Source organism: Neomonachus schauinslandi, chromosome 12 (genome assembly GCF_002201575.2).
Source record: "Neomonachus schauinslandi chromosome 12, ASM220157v2, whole genome shotgun sequence".
Classification (NCBI taxonomy): domain Eukaryota; kingdom Metazoa; phylum Chordata; class Mammalia; order Carnivora; family Phocidae; genus Neomonachus; species Neomonachus schauinslandi.
The window spans coordinates 4,051,845-4,073,318 of NC_058414.1; the positions used below are offsets into that span (position 1 = coordinate 4,051,845).

Here is a 21,474-nt window from a genome sequence, read left to right on the forward strand (position 1 = left end):
AAAATTTTAGAGGCCAGATGTTATAGGCTGATATATTCAATGTGCTAAAAGTTGATTTTTGTTTGTTTGTTTGTTTAAGTATCAACCAAGAATCCTATAACATGCAAAACTGTCTTTTTAGAGTAAGGAAGATTCCTAGATAAACAAAAGCTAAGGGAGTTTGTTACCACTAGACCTGCCCTCCAAGAAATGCTCAAGGGAGTCCTGCAGGTGAAAGGGAAGGACACAAGACAGTAACTTGAAGCCCTATGAATAAAGATCTGGATAAAGGTAAGTATGTGAGTAATGCTAAAAGCTACTACTATTGTAAGATTGGATTCTAACAGCAATGTTTACATGATTTAAGAAGCTATTTAAAAACAATTAGTCTAAAAAGCTAGTATTACTATAACTTTGGTTCATAACTTCACACTTTACTTTCTGCATAATTTGAGACTAAATTCATTTAAAATAATTATATTGGGAGCAATTTATAAAGTCATAATTTTATGGCACTGACAATGGAAAAGGGTAGGAACAGAACTGTTAAAGCACACAAAAGACAAAGATACTATAAGAAAAGAATATTCTAGATCCATATCACTAATAAACACTGACGTAAAACTCAACAAAATACTAGCAAACTGAATTCAGGGGCATATTAACAGGATGATATACCATGATTAAGTGGGATTTATTAGCAGGATGCAAGGATAGATCAACATATAAAAATCAATCACTGTAAGACACCACATTAACAGAATGAAGGGACCAAACCCTCACATGACCATCTCATTTGATGCAGTAAAGTCATTTTACAAAATTCAACACCCTTTCATGGAAAAAAATACTCAACAGTGCAGAAACAGGAGGAAAATCCTACCATATAATGAAAGACACACATATATATAATCAGTAGCCAATATCACATTCAGTGGTGAAAGACTAAAAGCTTTTCCTCCAAGACCAGGTTCAAAACAAGGATGTACACTTTTGCCATTTCTATTCAACGAAGTACTGGAAGTTCTAACCAATGCAGTAAGGCAAGAAAGAGAAATAAAAAGTATCCAACTGGAAAAGACGTAAAATTATTTCTGTTCACAGATGATGTTACATTTTATGTAGGAATAAAGATTCCATAAATAAAACTGTACAAACAAATTCAGCAAACTTGCCAGATACAAAGTCAGCTGCGTTTCTATATACTACAACCAACAGCCTGGAAAAAAAAAAAAAAAAATAACTTCATTTATGATAGCATCAAAAAAAAAAAAAAAAAAACCACCTAGGAATTAACTTAACCAAGGAGGTGAACTACTTATACCATGAAAATTACAAAGCATTGCTGAGAAAATAAAGAAGACATAAATGAATGGAAATGTGCCCATGTTCACAGATTGGAAGACATAATATTATTAAGGTATTAATACTATCCGAAGCTATCTATGGATTCAATACATTCCCTACCAAAATCCCGATGTCCTTATCTGGCAGAAATGGAAAACCAGATGCTAAAAACCATGGAACTGCATCTGACTTCAAATAGGCAAAGCAATGTTGAAAGAAGAACAAAATCAAAGACTTGCATTTCCAAATTTCAAATCTCACTTTACAAAGCTACTATCAAAACCTTCTGAGCAAAGAAGCAGTGTGGTACTATAATAAGGACAGGTTACACAGAAAAATGAAATAGAGGAGTCCAGAAATAAACCCATATGTCTGTGGCCAGCTGACTTTCAACAAGGGTGCCATTACAATTCAATGGGGGAGACCACAGTCTCCAAAAAATGCAGCTGGGACAACTCAACATCCACACTTCAGTGAAGACTGGACCCATATTTCACAGTATTTAAAAATAAATTACCTTAAAATCAATCTTTGACCTAAATGCAGAGGTAAAACTTGAAAATTCTTAAAACAAAGGAGTATACAAAAAGATCAATAAACAAGTTTACACTTCAAGGAAAAAGAAAGAATAAAAACAACACCACCACCACTTGTCCCAACATTAGAAAAAAGGAAATAATAAAAAAGCAGATGTCTTCTTTGGAAAAATGTTTGTTCATGCCCATTTTTTGGATTGGATTATTTTGGATTATTTGGTTTGGGGGTTCAGTTTTACAAGTTCTTTATATATTGTGGATACTAAACCTTTATCAGATCTATCATTTGCAATTATCTTCTCCCATTCCACAGGCTGTCTTTTAGTTTTGTTGATTGTTTCCCTTGCTGTGCAAATCTTTTTTAAGTCCCAGTAGTTTATTTTTGCTTCTGTGTCCCTTGCCTCAGGAGACAAATCCTGAAAGAAGTTGCTACAACCAATGTCAAAGAAGTTACTTCCTGGGTTCTCTTCTAGGACTTTATACTTTCAGGTCTCACATTTAGGTCTTTAATCCATTTTGATTTTATTTTTGTGTATGGTGTAAGAAAGTGGTCCAGTTTCATTCTTTTGCATGTAGCTGTCCAGTTTTCCCAACACCATTTGTTGAAGAGATGAAGAGACTGTCTTTTTCCCGTCGGACATTCTTTCTTGCTTTGTCGAAGATTCATTGATTGTATAGTTATGAGATCATCTCTGGGTTTTCTAATCGGTTCCACTGATCTGTGTCTGTTTCTGCACCAGTACCACACTGTGTTGATCACCACAGCTTTGCAATAGAACTTGAAGTCCAGAATTGTGATGCCTCCAAGCTTTGCCTTTCCTTTGCAAGACTGTTTTGACTCCCTGGGGTCTTTTGTGGTTCCATACAAATGTTAGGATTGTTTGTTTTAGTTCTGTGGAAAATGTAGTTTGGTATTTTGATAGGGATTGCATTGAATGTATAGACTGCTCCGGGTAGTATAGACATTTTAACAATATTTATTCTACCAATCCAGGGGGGAGGTTGGCGGGGGGCCGGTTAAATGGGTGATTGGGATTAAGGAGTGCACTTGTCATGATGAGCACAGGGTGATGGAGGGAAGTGCTGAATCACTAGGATGTACACCTGTAACTAATGTAACTATAGGTTAACTACCTGGAATTAAAATCTCACAAAAATTGAAGCAGAAATAAATGAAAGAGGGAATAGGAAAAACAGAAATTATTAACAGAAACGATAGCTGGTTCTTTGAAAAAATTAAAAAATTGGTAACTTTTAGCTAGATAAGCAAGAAAAAAGAGGCTCAAATAAGTAAAATGACAAGTGAATAAGGAGACATTACAACTGATCCACAAAAATACAAAGGAGCATTAGAGACTGCTGTGAATAACAATATACCAAAAACTTGACAACCTGGAAGAAATTAGTATATGTATACTTTTTAAAGAATTTATTTATTTACTTTAGAAAGAAAGAGAGTGAAGTGAGGGGAGAAGCAGGGGCAGAGAGGGAGAGAGAAAGAGAGACAGAGTCTCAAGAACACTTCACACTGAGTGCAGAGCTCAATATGGGACTCCATCTCACAATGCTAAGATCATGACCTGAGACGAAATCAAGCTTGACTGACTGAACCACCCAGGCATCCCAGAAATGGGTACATTCTTAAAACACACAACCTACCAGGACCGAGTCATGATAAAATAGAAAATATGAACAGATCAATAGCAAGTAGAGACTGAATTAGTCCCCAAAAGAAAAATCCCAGAACCAGGTATCTTCAGTGGTGAATTCTGCCAAATATTTTCAAAAAACTAATGTTAATCCTTCTCAGACTCTTCCAAATTATTGAAGAACAGGTAACATGCCCAAACTCATTGTGCATGGCCTGATACCAAAGTCAGATAAGGACGTTACAAGAAAACTACAGACCAATATCTCTATAGACCTATATCTCTACGTACAGACCAATATATAATGAATATAGAAGGAAAGATTCTCAACAAAATACTAGCAAACCAAATTCAGTAGCACATTAAAAGCTTCACACCCTATGATCAAACAGGATTCATCCCTGGGATGCAAGGATGGTTCAACATATGCAAATCAACAACTGTGATGTATCACATTAACAGAATGAAAAATAAAATCCCATGATCATCTCAACTGATGCAAAAGTATTTGACAAAATTCAATAGCCATTCACAATAAAAACCCCTCATAAATTTGGTATAAAGGAAAGTACTCCAATATAATAAAAGCCATATATGACAAGCCCACAGCTAACACCATACTCAATGATAAAAAGTTGAAAGATTTTCCTCTAAGATCAAGAACAAGATAAGGGTGCCTACTCTCACCATTCCAATATAATAGTATTAGAAGTCCTAGCCCGAGCAATCAAGCAAGAGAAAGAAAGAAAAGGCATTTGAATCAAACACAAATAAGTAAAACTGTCTCTGTCTGTAGATGATGTGATCTTATATATAGAAAACCCCAAAGACTCCACTAAAAAACTTGTCAGATCTTATAAATCAATCTAGTAACCTTGTGGGACATAAAATCAACATACAAGTATCAATTGCATTTCTATACAATAACGGCACATCACCTTAAAAGAAATAAAACAATCCCACTTATAATAACATCAAAAATAATAATATGCTTAGGAATAAATTTAAACAATAAGGTAAAAGATCTGTACACTGAAAATAGTAAGATATTGATAACGAAAACTGAAGACTCACAAATAAATAGAAAGATATCCCATGTTCATGAATTTAAAGATTCAACATTGTTAAAATGTCCATACAACCCAAAGCAATCTATGGATTCAATACAATCTTTATCAAGATTCCACCAGCATTTTTTACAGAAATTTAAAAAAATACTAAAATTCTTATGGGACCACAAAAGACCCTGAATAGCCAATGTGTTTCTGAGAAAGAGGAAAACTAGAAGCAGTACACTTCTAATTTAAATGTATATTACAAAGGTATAGTAATCAAAACAGTATGGTACTGGCATAAAAACAGACACAGATCTATGGAAGAGAAATGAGAGCCCAGGAAATAAACCCATCCATATAAGGTCAAAGGAGCCAAGAATACTCAATGGAGAATAGGTAATCTCTACAATAAATTGTACTGGGAAAACCAAAGTCAGTCACATGCAAAAGAATGAAACTGGACTCCGATCTCACACCACTCACAAAAATTAATTTGAATTGGATTAAAGATTTAAATGTAAGACAAACCATAAAATTCCTAGAAGAAAACATACAAGAATGCTCCTTGACAGTGACCATGCCAATGACTTTATGAATAGGACACCCAAAGCACAAACAATGAAAACAAAAAACATGTGGAACTACATCAAACTAGAAAAGTTCTTCACAGTAAAAGAAACAATTGTGTGTGTGTGTGTGTGTGTGTGTATCCATACACAATGAAACAGTATTTAGCCATGAAAATGAAGGAAATTCTGCCATTTGCAACAAAGTGGATGAACCTTGAGGTTATTGTGCTAAGTGAAATAATTCAGACAGAGAAAAATAAATACTTATGATCTCACTTATACATAGAACAGACAAAAGCCACTCACAGGAAGAGAACTGATTGGTGGTTGCTGGGGTAGCAGGTGGGGCCTGAGGGAAATGGATAAAAGTAGACAAAGGGTATAAACTTTATATATATTTGTACATACACACACACACACACACACACATGAAATCCTTACATTGTACTTCTTAAACTTACATACTGTTATATGCCAATTATTTCAATAAAGCTGGAAAGAAAATAAAAATTGGGCAAAGGACTTGAATATACTTTTCTCCATAAAATATACACAAATGGCCAAGAAGTACATGAGATGTTCAACATCATTAGTCATTAGAAAAATGCATATCAAGCCCACAATGCCTCATTTCTATTGTATATCATATCTTTTCTCTCATGGGTTCAACTTTACTTTCAAGGTCTTCTAAGGACTATTAAATGCCTATTAATAGCACCTATTAAACACACTGGGTACAAAGACCTCATAATTCTTATGAATGCTAATAGTGAGTCCTTGAAGAGCTAAAGAAAGAGTCTAACTGTGATACTTTGTCTCAGGGGCTACAGACTCACGTCCAAAATTTTTCTGAAGAGGGAGAAAAGTAGTAAAGAAGATAAAAGACAGTGCAAATGGGGTTTAACTCTTGTTTTTTCTCCTGTAAAGCTTCACACCTCTCAGTTGCGTCTAAAAATTCAATCGCTGACGGCCAAAAAACCAAACCAAAAAAAACCCCAAAAAACAAAACAAAACAAAAAACCAAAACCCAGAAAATTGGAGAAATGGGTGGGTACAATCCAACATCAGCAGCAGAGGAATCAAGGACAGAGTAAGGAGGAAAGGAAAACAGCAAGCAGTATCATTTGAGATGGAAAGAGGATGGAGTCCTATTGCCAGGGGGACCCAATAAAAACATATGGACAGTTATTCCACAGTGTTCATTCATCAACAGGCCCTTTATAAATATACATAGAGGTACAAAATCAATTCTTTGTTTTCAAGAAAACCTTGGGCCTCCACTCTGCGCTGTTATTAGGAAAAGCACAGTAAGCTGTTAAAATGGTCCCTCTGGTCTATAATATTAACCCATGTTACTAGAATCAGGTGCTTTTACAAATTAAATCTTTGTAACAGCTAAGTATCAAGATAGGCATTTCTTTATACCAAATTCTATTCTCTAGTAAATTACCACAGCAAGGTTGAGTTATTTGAGAGTGCCAACATTTCATTAAGTACGAGAATCAGTAGAATTTTATTTTGGGGCCTATCAGAACTACGTCAAAGCAGAGAACATGAAACATATTCAGAGCTATAACGTTTATTTTCAAAAAATGCTGCACGTAATTCACATGTCTTCAAAATTTGCTTTTTGTTTTCAATTCGTTCTCTTTAAAGAATTATATATACTTACCTGAAAATGTAAAGAACAATTCATTTTGCAAACCAGCTCTTTGCATCTTAACACGATGGCATTCCGACTTCAGTAAAGAAACTTCACATGAAAGGTCAAGAACCAATTTGCTTAAAATCTGAAGAAGTTTCTTCTCAAAAGAAATGTTATAGATACTATTGCAGGGAGCTGCATGATATCGAGCTGTGAACTGGTAATAATAATGAGGCTCACGATAAGCTGCAAAAAATTAAGGAATAACACAAAAGTGGTCATTTAAACAATTAAAATATATTGCAACTACTAAAAAGAAATCATTACTTGGAGTAAGTTCATAATGTTCTTATATCCATCCTGCGGAAACTGAGGGATACAGGGATTGTGTCACATGCCCAATGCCTATGGAATAAAAACTAAGATTCTGGGTGCCTGGGTGGCTCAGTCGCTTAAGCGTCCAACTCTTGATTTCGGCTCAGGTCACAATCTCAGGGTTGTGAGGTTGAGCCCCTATCAGGATCTGCGATCAGCAGAGAATCTGCTTGAGTCTCTCCCTCTCCCTCTGCCCTTCCCCCCTACTTGCTCACGTTCACTCTCTCTTCCTCTCTCAAAAATAAATAAATCTTTAAAAAAAAAAAATCAAAACTAAGATTCTAACCAAGAAGCCTGCCCCATACACAGTCTGTGCCCTTAACCAATACAATATTCTTCCTCAAACTTAGGAATGAAATTTCTCAAAGTTTAAATATTCATTTTAAAATAAACAACAGGGTGCCTGGGTGGCCCAGTCAGTTAAGCGTCTGCCTTCGGCTCAGGTCATGATCCCGGGGTCCCCGGATCGAGTCCTGCATCGGGCTCCCTGCTCAGCGGGGAGTCTGCTTCTCCCTCTGCCTGCCGCTCCCCCTGCTTGTGCTCTCCCTCTCTGTGTCAAATAAATAAATAAAATCTTTGGGGCGCCTGGGTGGCTCAGTCGTTGAGTGTATGCCTTCGGCTCAGGTCATGATCCCAGAGTCCTGGTATCGAGCCCTGCATCGGGCTCCCTGCTCTGTGGGAAGCCTGCTTCTCCCTCTCCCACTCCCCCTGCTTGTGTTCCCTCTCTTGCTGTCTCTCTCTGTCAAATAAAATCTTTAAAAAAACAAATAAAAAAATAAATAAAAAATAAATAAATAAAATCTTTAAAAACTAACTAAATAAACAATAGTCCTGTAATTACCAACTATAGGCAGAAACTAGTATGTTTCTCATAAATCTACCAGTTTTACTGAGTTCCATTACAATATCTGAAACTGAGAACATTTTTTTCTAACCATTTTAAAATCTCACCGAAATGATAGGGAAAATATAAAAATGGTAAGAAATCCATAATAATTATATACATATTATGTAACCACATTCTCTGATACAATGACATCAAAATAAAAATCAACAATGAAAATCTGTCAAACATTTTAAAATAAAATACTACTATATAACAAATGGCATATACCGTAAAGTAATGATGATTGAAAATATTATTAAAACAATTATAGTAACATGACATGACAGTTGGAGAAACAGTACAGCCCACTTCCCAATGAAAGTGATGTCAATTGTTTTTAGAAGACAACCATTTATAACCTCTGGAAATGGTCCTAATGTAAGCAGAAAGAGATAGGGGTTCCCGGAAAAAGAAAGACATAGCTTTCTGGGCATAAGAAAAGTGATTTCAGGCCCCGGCCGTCTTAGGAAAGCTTATAAGAATGAACAGCCTGTACTAGACCAGGAGACAGCCTAATCATACCAGGAACAATAAATTAGTGATAAAATTTCCAGTGCTAGTTAGTTATGACAACTATCTCAATTAATTATGAGCAGACAGCAGTTCACCGCATTTTATTCTATCACCGCTCTTTAGAAGAATCTGTGCTAAAACTTCAAAGCTGCAAAAGAGCTGAGAGATCTAGTCCAAGCCATTCACTTTGTGGACTTGCACACTATTGCTCAGGGAACGCAAAGGGATTTAAGCACATTCTTTTGGGTGAGAGTAGGGGAAATGAGGCACCACCCAGGAGGTGAAATGACATTTGCCAGGAACACAATCCTCGACCACCCCACGGGCTGTCGGCTGAGGCCCTGGTTGGGGAGGAAGAAGTGTGTACGAATTAGGGAAGGCTAAATATTTTCTTGTAGTAACCAGAGCCAGCAAATGGTCATCAACTATTATTTACTACTTTTCTGATAACAGAAATAATCTTTGTGGAAGGACAAACAAAAAATTTGTTAAGCAAACAAACAACCATACCAACTCCCAGTGCTGATTCAAAAGTGAAGTCTGGCCTGACACACACCCGTGAGTTACCTTCGTAGGATCTAAACCCCTCTGAGCACTCAGACTCTGGACCCACCAGAGCCAGAGACCTAATGACGCCCACCCCTACTGGCCCTCGGGACGTTGACCTGGACTCTGCCACCCTAAGACGACTTTTTGCCCAACTCCAACCTGTATTCCCCCTTGAGCAAGCCCTGTCATAAATATGGATGCACCCTCAGCCAAAGCTTCCCCAATTTTATTGTTCTAGGAGACACTGCTGTGGGAAAGATCCCTGATGTTCTCCTTACTCATTCCAAGCAGAACCTTCCCTTTTCCTATTCTTTGGCTCGGTTGTGTCTTTGGGCTCCACACCCACCAAGGGGGGAACTGAGTTTGGGGTAACACTAGGGCAAAGAAAAAAGGGAAAAAGCATTTGTTCCAAAAATCTACTAAAAGTCAGTAAGAACAGTGAGAGTCTGAGGAGTTGAAGCCAGACCTCCCTCCCCCGCTCCCTCCCCTCAGCTAGATGGAAACTCCACCACAGACTAGTGCAGACAGGAATGCAAGGCGCCCTCTTCCCCCAGCTCCCAGACAGCAGCCTCCCAGGAGGGGCAGGAGGTCAGCATTTCCCCTGCTGACCAGAGCTACCTGTTGCTGAAGTGAACTTGCAGGTGATACGGTGGAGAGGGGATGACTCCCTTCGTCCAGTTATCAGCACTTTGCGAGACAGAGGCTCAACACTGGCTGCAGCAATGCTGAGAATCCTGGGACCCTCACAGCCCTTGCCCAGTTTATGGTATGAGGGGGTCCACACCAGGAGCAGCAAACGGAGGAGTCCCAGGGATGCCACTGCTACCCCTCCACCAAGCGCTAAGCAACTAGAGCAGGGTGGCACTCAGCGGGAGCACACCACTGTCCCCACCCTCAGCCCAGGGGCTGCGGGTCAGAGAATTTGCCAAAGGGGGGAGGCAGGCTGTAGAACACAGAGCTCCGAATCTTTTCTCAAAGGAACAGAAACCACTTGAGATACAGTGCAGGGAAGTTTGAACCTCAGGGTAGTCTCAAAAACAGCAGAGGTCAGGGGCGCCTGGGTGGCTCAGCCTTTAAGCGTCTGCCTTCAGCTCAGGTCATGATCCCGGGGTCCTGGGATCAAGCCCTGCGTCCGGCTTCCTGCTCTGCAGAGAGCCTGCTTCTCCCTCTCACTCTGCCTGCCGCTCTGCCTACTCTATCTCTCTGTCAAATAAATAAAATCTTAAAAAAAAACAAAACAAAACAGCAGAGGTCTTGTGAAAGACAACTGGGAAAACTTTCATAGATTCATTGGATATATAGGTGAATAAGAGCCTGCCTAGTTTGTCAGAGAGCAACACTGGAAAAGTCAGCTGGGAGGAGCTATCCTGGGGTCAGAAAAAATCTCAAACACTGACCTGGGAAATATCCCTTCAAAGGAACCCAAATTTAACTGGATCAGTCTTCAGAGGAATTTATGCCCAGGGCATTATTAAAAACAAAAGATCCATTGTACTGCTGTGGGTACACCCACGCTGCACCTTCCTAAAACAAACAAGGGTGGGTGGGGGGGTGGGCGTGGGGTATCTTCATGTTATGGTGGGTGAGGAGTGAACTTCACAGAAATGATGTAGGCACTTGCTCAGCAAATAAACATGAAATAATTATCACAAGCCTGGGGAGGGCAGGGGTGTGGGTCACTACCCAGAGTTCCTATGCTATCTAAAAAGTTCAGTTTCTGGAAAAAATTTGAGTCAAGCAAGGAAACAGGAAAGTATGACTCATGTACTGGAAAAGCTAGGGAACAGTAACCACTTGTGAGAATGATCAGATATGGGATTTAAAAGATAAGTATTTCAAAGCATTCATCATAAATATGTTAACACAGGCACCTAGGTGGCTCAGTTAGTTGAGCATCTGCAGTTTTGGCTCATGTTGTGATCTCAGTGTCATGAGATCGAGCCTCATGTCAGGCTCCACACTGAGCACGGAGCCGGCTTGGGATTCTCTCTCTCTCCCCCTCTGCCCCTTCCCCTGGCTCACGCACATAAAAAGAAAGAAAAGTTAAAATAACTAAAGGAAATTATGATTAAAGACGGAAGGCATAATGACAATCTCACATCAAATAGGGAATATCTATAAAGTAAGAATTATAAAAAATGAACCACGTGGACATACTGCAGTTGAAAAATGAAAACACTGAAAGGAGAAATGGACCAAGGGGCTCAGCAGATGTGATCTGGCCAAAAAATGAATCAGCTAAAAGAAGTTCTTCAGACTGAAAGAACATGACCTAAGTCAATAATGTGAATCCACACCAAAAAATAAAGTGCTCCAGTAAAGGTAATTATGTAATTATGAAGACAGTGTAAGTGCTTATTTCTTCTACTTTTTTTCTCTTTCCAGATTTAAAAAGCAGTTGTATCAAAGAATCTGTATACAAGGTACCATTGGTCCCCATGTATGGGGCTACAAAAATGACTACAGATGGTAACTTGATACATGGGAGCAAATGAAAAAAATAAAAAATGATCAACAAGACGACAGATAAAACCTATAAACATACACCCTCTCGCCTTTCTATTTCTGGCTTCTCAGAAACTATATGAAACTATATAAAATAATAACTATGTATTGTTAGTTGTGTAACATTTACAAATATAACATGTACAATATTAATACCACAAAAAGCAGGAAAAAGGAATATATATACATAAGAGTAACATTTCTATAACTCACCGGAATTAAGTTAGTATAAATGTCAAGGTGACTGTGATAGGTTAAAATATATGTGGTATGTATCAGAATGGTCAATAAAGGAATAACTCAAAAATATATAGTGAAAAATCATTAAATAAATTAAAATGCCACATTAGAAAATGTGCATTTACTTCAAAAGAATTAATGAAAAATAGAGGAACATTCATGAAACAAGAAATAAAACAATAGTGTATATCTAATTATATAAAAATAATGTGAATGAATGATACTATCTAATCAAAAGGCAGAAACTGAAACTGGATTGAAAAAGCAGTATCAACTATTTGGTGTCTACATGAGCCACACACTACATTAAAAGATACAAATAAATTGAAAGTAATAAAGTGAAAAATGATACACTGTGCATACAGCAACCACAAGAAAGCAGAAGTGGCTATACAATTATCAGGCAAGATAGACTTTAAAAGAAAAAAAAAAATATTCCTACAAAGAGGAACATTTTATTAAGATAAAAAAGACAATCCCTCAATTATAAACACAGACACACCTTAGAACAAAGCACCAAAATGAAACAAAACCTGACAGAAATAAAAAAAAGAAATCAACAACTTAACACTATTAGTTAAGAGACGTCAATGCCATGCTTACAATAATAGAACAAACAGGAAGAAGAACAACAAAGAAATAGAAGACTTGAGTAATGTGACGAACCAAACAGAACCAACAGGTATCTACAGAACTCTCCACCCAACAGAAGCAGAATATACCTTTTTCTCAAGTGCTCATAGCACATTCTCAAAGATGTTGCATATTCTAAGCTACAAATCTCAATAAACTTAAAAGGATTGAAATACAAAGTATTTTCTCTGACTACAATGGAATAAAATTAGAATAACAAAAAGAAATTTGAGAAATTCACAGCAGAAACTAAGAGATGGACACTTAACCAACTGTGCCACCCAGGTGTGCCAAATTCTAGAAAACATTTAAAGAATTGTTAACCATTCTTAACTCTTCCAAAATCAGATGAAGAAAAACTTCCCAATTCATACTATGAGACCAGTATTACCCTGACAGAAAAAACCACACAAAAAATTTATCACAAGAAATCTATGGATCAATCTCTTATGAATATAGATGCGAAAACTTTTAACAAAACACTAGCAAACTGAATCTTGCAGGGTACTGAAAGAATCATACATCATGACCAAGTGGGATTTATCCCAGAAATTCAGCGTTGGTTTAACATTTGAAACCCAATGAATGTAATACACTATGAAATAAAAACCACATAATTATCTCAATGGAGGAAAAAAAAAAAAAAAAACTTGACAAAATCCAACAATGTTCCATATGTACACACATAATTAACAAACTTGGAATAGGAAACTTCCTCAACCTAATCAAAAGCACCTACATAAAAACCACATCTAATATCACATTTACAAGCAAGGCAAGAATGTCTGCTTTCACCATTCTTATTCAGCAAAATACTGGAAGTCCATTCACCACAGTAAGAAAAACAAGGCATACAAATTGAAAAAAAAAAGAATAAATAAAACTGTCCCTATGTGTTTATGACATGACTGTCTCACAAAGAATCTACAAAATAAAAAGATTCTAGAACTGTTAAGTAACCCTAACAAGATGACAGATTATAAGATTAAGACACAAATAATAAATCATTAGTTATGTATTAACAATAGACATGTGGAATCCAAAATTTAAAACCTAATACCATCCAAAATTGTTTCAAAAAACAAAGTAATATACTTAGGTATGTACTTAACATGTACATAAAAGAAATAAGAATAGATTAAGAAATAACAGATAAAAGAAATTAAGACCTAATTAAATGGAGGTATACCATGTTCATGAATTGAAACACTCACTATAGTAGAGGTGACAATTTTCCCCCAAACTTATCTATAGAGTAAATGTAATCCCCATAGAAATTCCAGCAGGACATTTTGTAGATATATTCAAGATTATTCTAAAATTCATATGGAAAGGGGAAGGCCCGGAAAACATAAAAACAATCTTCATAAAAAAGAATAGTGGGAGGAATCACTCTACTTGGTATTGAATGTTTCCAGATAGCTGTATTAACTAATAGTGTGGTACTGGCAGAGATACAGACCTATTGATCAATGGAAGAAATGAGAGAACCCAGAAATAGACCCCCACAAATATTCTCAACTGGTTTTTGACAAAGGTACAAAAACAATTCATCAAAGGAAAAACAGACTTTGCAAGAAATAAAGCTGGCATAACTGCATGTCCATACATAAAAAGTTAAAACCTCATACCTTATAGAAAAATTAACTGAAAATGTGTGACATTAAAAGTAAAACTGTAAGACTTTAGAAAAAATAGGAGAACATCTTTGCCTATGGCTAGGCAAAGAATTCTTAGACTTGATACCAAAAGTATGATTAATAACCAAATTTGATAAACCAGACCTTATGAAATTGAAAAACTTTGGCTCTGCAAAACTACTACAAATTATAAGACATTAAGGAGAGAAACTGAAGAAGACAAATAAATGGAAAGATAGTCCATGTATGTGTATTTTAAGAATTAACATTGCTAAAATGTTCACACTACCCCAATCAATCTGATTCAATAAAATCCTTATCAGAATTCCAGTGGCATTTTTTACAGAAATAAAACAATCCTAAAATTTGTATGGAACCACAAGACTCCAAATAGCCAAAGTAATCTTGAGAAAGAACAAAGCTGGAGGCATCATGCTCCCTGATTTCAAACTCTATTATGAAGCTACAGTAATGAAAAAAGTATGGTATAGAGACAGATAAATGGAAGAGACTAAAGAACCCAGAAATAAATCCACATATACACAATTAATTTACAAAAAAGGAGTGAAGAACATGCAATGATGGAAAGGACAGTCTCTTCAATAAATGGTGCTGGGAAAACTGGACCACCCATAGAAGAGAGTGAAACTGGACCACTATCTTACACCATACACAAGAATTAACTCAAAATAGATTAAAGAACTGAATGTAAGACCTGAAACCATAAAACTCCTAGAAGAAAATATAGGTGACAAGCTCCTTCGCAATTTTTCTAATCTGACACCAAGAATAAAAGCAACAAAAGTAAAAATAAACAAGTGGGACTACATGAAACTAAAAAGCTTCTGCACAACAAAGGAAACAATCAACAAAATAAAAAAAGGTAACTTACTAATAGAAGAAAACTTTTGCAAATCATGTATCTGGTAAGCAGTTAATAACCAAAATATATGAAGACCTGAGACAACTCAACAGCAAAAAACACAAACAATCCAATTAAAAATGTGCATAAGATTTATGTAAACATTTTTCCAAAGAAACACAGCTGGCCAACAGGTACATGAAAAAAAATATTCAACATCAGTATCTGGGAAATGCAAATCAAAACCACAATTTTGAGATACCACCTCACACCTGTTAGAATGGCTAGTATTGGGCGCCTGGGTGGCTCAGTTGTTAAGCATCTGCCTTCGGCTCAGGTCATGATCCCAGGGTCCTGGGATCGAGTCCCACATCGGGCTCCCTGCTCGGCAGGAAGCCTGCTTCTCCCTCTCCCACCCCCCTGCTTGTGTTCCTGCTCTTGCTCTCTCCCTCTGTCAAATAAATAAATAAAATCTTTAAAAAAAAAAAAAAAAGAATGGCTAGTATCAAAGACAGAAACAACATGTGTTGGTGAGGATGTGGAGAAAGGGAACCTTCATGTACTGCTGGCGGGCATGCAAACTGGGGCAGCCGCTGCAGAAAACAGTATGGAAGTTCTTCAAGAAATGAAAATTGAAATACCATATGACCCAGCAATTCCACTTCTGGATTTATCCCCCATAAAAGCACTAATGCAAAAAGATATCTGCACCCCCGTGTTCAATGCTGCACTACTTACAACAGCCAAGATAAGGAAACCGTGTCCACTGACGGTTGAATGGCTAATGAAATCTTGGGATTTGAGTGTATGTGCACATGTGTGCATAAATGTGGCAACATGGATGGACTTTGAAGGCATTATACCAAGTGAAATAAATCAGAGAAAGACAAATACTGTATAATTTCTCTTATATGTATAATCTTTAAAAAAAGAAAGGAAAGAAAAGCTCACAGATACAGAGAACAAATTGGTGGTTGCCACAGGCAGGTAGTGAAGGGTAGAAAAAATAGATGAGGGGATCAAGAGGTTAAAAAATTAAAAATTAAAAAAATATATTCTGGATCCCCTCCCTTTGGAAAAAAAACTCTCATTAAGACACTGAAAAGATATAGACTAGAAGAGAATATTTGCAAATAACAAAGCCTACAAAAGAATATAGAAATATGTATTTTTGAAAAAAAAACTCAAAACAATAGTAACATATCAAACAAACCAATTAGAAAATGGGCAAAAGATATCAACAGACATTTCACCAAAGAGGGTGTACAGATGGTAGATATGCTCATAAATTATGTTCAACGTCCATAGACATTAGATAAACACTAATGAAAACCACAATGAAATATCACTTCACACCCATTAAAATGGTTACGTTAAAAGATAATGACACCAAATACCGGAGAGGACATAAGAGAAGCTGCTGGTCAGAACGTAAACCAGCAGAGCCACTGTGGCAAAGAACTTGCCAATTTCTTGTAAAACTAATATGTAACTACCACACTTTGGACATTTATCCCACAGATATAAAAACCTGTATCTACACAAAAAACTATACACACAAGGTTCATAGCAACTTTATATGTTATAGCCCCAAGCCTCAAACAATCCAGATGTTCTTCAGTGTGTGAGGCGTTAAACAGATGTGACACATCTATACTGCGGAATACAGCTCAGAATAAAGAGAATGAATGATAAATGCACACAACAGTGTAGATGAATTTCCAGAGAATTAAGTCAAATGAAAAAAGCCAATCCCATGAAATTATATACTATGTTCCTGTACTTATATAATAATTTGGGGATGATGAAGTTATAGAATTGGAGAAGAATGCGGTTGTCAGTCATGATGAGGTGGTAAGAGGGAAATGGGTTGAGTCTAAAAGAACCCAGGGGCGCCTGGGTGGCTCAGTTGGTTAAACATCTGCCTTTGGCTCAGATCATGATTCCAGGGTGCTGGGATGGAGCCCCGCATCAGGCTCCCCGCTCAGTGGGGAGTCTGCTCCTCCCTCCCCCTCTGCCCCTCCACCCCGGCTTGTGCTCTCTCTCTCTCCTGCTCACTCTCTCTGTCTCTCAAATAAATAAGTAAAACCTTTAAAAAAGGAAAAAAAAGACAACCCAAGTATACTTCTGTTGCTGGTGTTGCTATGTATCTTTTTTTTTTTATTATTATGTTAATCCCCATACATTACATCACTAGTTTTTGATGCAGTGTTCCATGATTCATTGTTTGTGTGTAACACCCAGTGCTTGAGCAATTCAGTACGTGCCCTCGTCAATACCCATCTTTTTTTTTTTAATTTTATTTATTGATTTGAGAGAGAGAATGAGATAGAGAGAGCATGAGAGGGGGGAGGGTCAGAGGGAGAAGCAGACTCCCTGCTGAGCAGGGAGCCCGATGTGGGACTCGATCCCAGGACTCCAGGATCATGACCTGAGCCAAAGGCAGTCGCTTAACCAACTGAGCCACCCAGGCGCCCCTCAATACCCATCTTAACTGCAGCAGTGGATACAGGAGAACACACCTGTGACAAACCTTAAGAGAATTAAATACACACACACACACACACAAAGGAGTACTATAAAATTGGAGGAATCTGATTAAGATTGGTGTACTATATAAACTTAGTATCTTGGCCTGATTATGTACTCTATGTTCACAAGATGTCACTATGGGGGGAAGCTGAGTAAAGTATACATGGGATCTCTGGATTATATTTTGCAACTATACATGAATCTACAATTACCTTGAAATAAAAAGTTTAATTAAAAAAACACAGGCCATGGGTGGCTCAGTCGGTTAAGTGTCTGACTCTTGATTTTGGCTCAGGTCACGATCTCATTTAACGTGACCGTGATTTAACGCCTCACACATTGAAGATCTCAGGGTCATGAGATCGAGCCCCACGTCAGGCTCCATGCTCAGCTCTGAGTCTGCTTGAGATTCTTTCTCTCTCTCTCTCTGCCCCTTTATTTATATAAATAAATAAATAATAAATAAATAAAATAATAAATAAAATCTTTTAATAAAGAAATAAAATAAAAAAATAAAAAAACCCAGGCCAACCAAATAAATATATGCAACTTTTTTTTCTAGGTATTAAGGAAAGATCTCATAAAAAAATTAAACTGAAAAAAATCACAACTCAAAAAAAAGGTGGTAAATCGCAATTTAACAACAATACTTGAAACTTCTGGAGTATAAACAACATCATAGTGAGAGAGGCAGAAGCTACTGCAATATGATAAAGAAAGGTTTGGTATGCAGACTGGTAAGACCCTATAAATTACTGAGAAAAAGACAAACCACCCGAAAGGAAAATGGCATCAAAACTGAAAAGGCAATGTAATCTACTAGGTAACAAAAATACTTTTAAATGCTCAAATTTACTAATTAAGGATGGGCATATTAAAGGAATGAGTCACCACACATCCATGATCTTGCCATATTTAAATCTGATAGTAATTCTGGGTGTTATGTTATTTTTGATACTTTCTAAAATTTTAAACAGTTCATATATAAAAATGTAATGTAATTATAAGTGAATTCAGTTCTTCTAATTCAGGGAAGCTTGCTCAGCACAAGCCAAACAGAAACCAACAGAAAAAATACCTTATAAAAGATGTTTTCATATAGTATGGCAGGGATATAAATTGGTCCACTCTTTGTAGGTAAACTGGCAGAATCTATCAAAAATAACACTGAATATTCTGTAGAAGATTCTACCTTACAGAATTCTTCTTACAGAAATACTAACAATTTAATTTCCATGATACAAAAATACGTGTGTATCTTGTGGTGAGCATAGCATAAAGTTTAAAGTTGTTGAATCACTATGTTGTACAGCTGAAACTAATGTAACATTGTGTGTGTCAGCTATACTAAAAAAATAAAAATAAAAATGCCATTTATATACCAAATGTATATACTAAAGAACTTATATTTAAAAAGATAAAAAGGGATCTGATTGGCTTTTGTGCCTTTGTAACATAAGTTAACTTTAAAGTAAGAACACCAAGTCCGGAATCAGAATTGCTAGATTCACATCTGAGTCTGCCCGCATTCTCACACCGTGGCCCTGACCGAGTCACTTAACCCCCCTGCGCCTCAGTGTTTGTACACAGAACACAGCAGTATGTACTACACAGTCTGTTGTGGGGATTAAATAAAGTGAATACAAATAAAGCACTTCTGACTATGCCTTGCAGAAGCACTAGGTGCGTTTCATGGTTATCAGAATTACATGTAAAAACACAGATTAGCTATGCTCATCGTTATTATAGACTAGCATTCATTTTAGGCACTGCTACAATTGTCAGCTTATGTGAATACACCCCCATCAGAGATTATATTCGCTACAGACAAGACCCACGAAATAACAAGATGGAGAAAACTGCTGAACAAAAGTGAAGTGTGACCGATTCAGAAGTTTAAACAAATTTTTGCCTAAGAATAGAGTTAATATAATTTCTCATAAAAAAAATTATGTCTTGGGGCGCCTGGGTGGCTCAGTCGCTTAAGCGTCTGCCTTCGGCTCAGGTCATGATCCCAGGGTCCTGGGATCGAGCCCCGCATCGGGTTCCCTGCTCAGTGGGAAGCCTGCTTCTCCCACTCCCCCTGCTTGTGTTCCCTCTCTCGCTGTGTCTCTCTCTGTCAAATAAATAAAATCTTTAAAAAAAAAAAAATTATGTCTTTGGATATATGGGATATTGTTTTTTCAGTGACCAAAAATTATCAGAAAACCACTAATAATTCTGCCATTTGTTCTGTAAGTCAGCTGTGACAAGGATGGTACATTAGTTTCCTACTGCTACCGTAACAAATCATCACCAATGTAGTGGCGTAAAATGGCACAAATTTATCATCCTGCCATTTTGGAAATCAGAAGTCCAAAGTGAATCTTACAAGGCTAGAATCAGGGAGCGTTCCTTCTGGAAGCTCCAGGGGAAGCTCCATGTCTGCCATCTTCAGATTCTAGAGGGCTCCTGTACTCCCTGGCTTTATGGCCCCTCCTCCATCCTCAAAGAAAACCCCTGAGACCTCTCCTTCCACCATGACGTGTCCTTTATCTGCCGCTGACCCTTGCGCCTCCTCTTATAAGGACCCTATGATTACCCTGGGCCTACTCCGCTTCCTTAGGATACTCTCCTCTTGTCGAGATCCCTACCTTCTTTTTCTTTTTTTAATTTTTTTTATTCTTAGGTTAATCCCCATACATTACATCATTAGTTTTAGATGAAGTGTTCCATGATTCATTGTTTGTGCATAACACCCAGTGCTCCATGCAGAATGTACCCTCCTCAAAACCCACCACCAGGCTAACCCATCCTCCCACGCCCCTCCCCTCTAGAACCCTCAGTTTGTTTTTCAGAGTCCATCGTCTCTCATGGTTCGTCTACCCCTCCGATTTCCCCCGCTTAATTCTTCCCCTCCCGCTACCTTCTTCTTTTTTTTTTTCCTTAACATATATTGCATTACTTGTTTCAGAGGTACAGATCTGAGATTCAACAGTCTTGCAGAATTCACAATGCTTACTAGAGCACATACCCTCCCCAGTGTCTATCACCCAGTCACCCCATCCCTCCCACCCCACCCCCCCACTTCAGCAACCCTCAGTTTGTTTCCTGCAATTAAGAATTCCTCATATCAGTGAGATCATATGATACATGTCTTTCTCTGTTTGACTTATTTCGCTCAACATAATACCCTCCAGTTCCATCCACGTCGTTGCAAATGGCAAGATCTCATTCCTTTTGATGGATGCATGATATTCCATTGTATATATATACCACTTCTTCTTTATCCATTCATCTGTCGATGGACATCTTGGCTCTTTCCACAGTTTGGCTATTGTGGACATTGCTGCTATCAACATCGGGGTGCACGTACCCTTTTGGATCCCTACTTTTGTATCTTTGGGGTAAATACCCAGTAGTGCAATTGCTGGATCATATGGTAGCTCTATTTTCAACTTTTTGAGGAACCTCCATACTGTTTTCCAGAGTGGCTGCACCAGCTTGCATTCCCACCAACAGTGTAGGAGGGTTCCCCTTTCTCCGCATCCCCGCCAACATCTGTCGTTTCTTGACTTGTTAATTTTAGCCATTCTGACTGGTATGAGGTGGTACCTCATTGAGGTTTTGATTTGGATTTCCCTGATGCCGAGCGATAGTGAGCACTTTTTCATGTGTCTGTTGGCCATTTGGATGTCTTCTTTGGGAAAATGTCTGTTCATGTCTTCTGCCCATTTCTTGATTGGATTCTTTGTTCTTTGGGTGTTGAGTTTCATGAGTTCTTTATAGATTTTGGATACTAGCCCTTTATCTGATATGTCATTTGCAAATATCTTCTCCCATTCTGTCGGTTGTCTTTTGGTTTTGTTGACTGTCTCCTTTGCTTTACAAAAGCTTTTTATCTTGATGAAGTCCCAATAGTTCATTTTTGCCCTTGCTTCCCTTGCCTTTGGCGATGTTTCTAGGAGTAAGTTGCTTCG

General features: G+C 37.5%; 1 protein-coding gene across 1 annotated transcript in view; it reads right to left on the reverse strand.

Annotated features, from left to right (window-relative positions):
* Positions 1-21,474, reverse strand: part of LOC110592672 (zona pellucida binding protein) — a 95,416-nt gene that overhangs the window by 45,528 nt on the left and 28,414 nt on the right. The window contains exon 6 of the mRNA XM_044920209.1: positions 6,808-7,026. Coding sequence (XP_044776144.1) covers positions 6,808-7,026 — 219 coding nt within the window. The remainder of the gene's footprint in view (positions 1-6,807; positions 7,027-21,474) is intronic.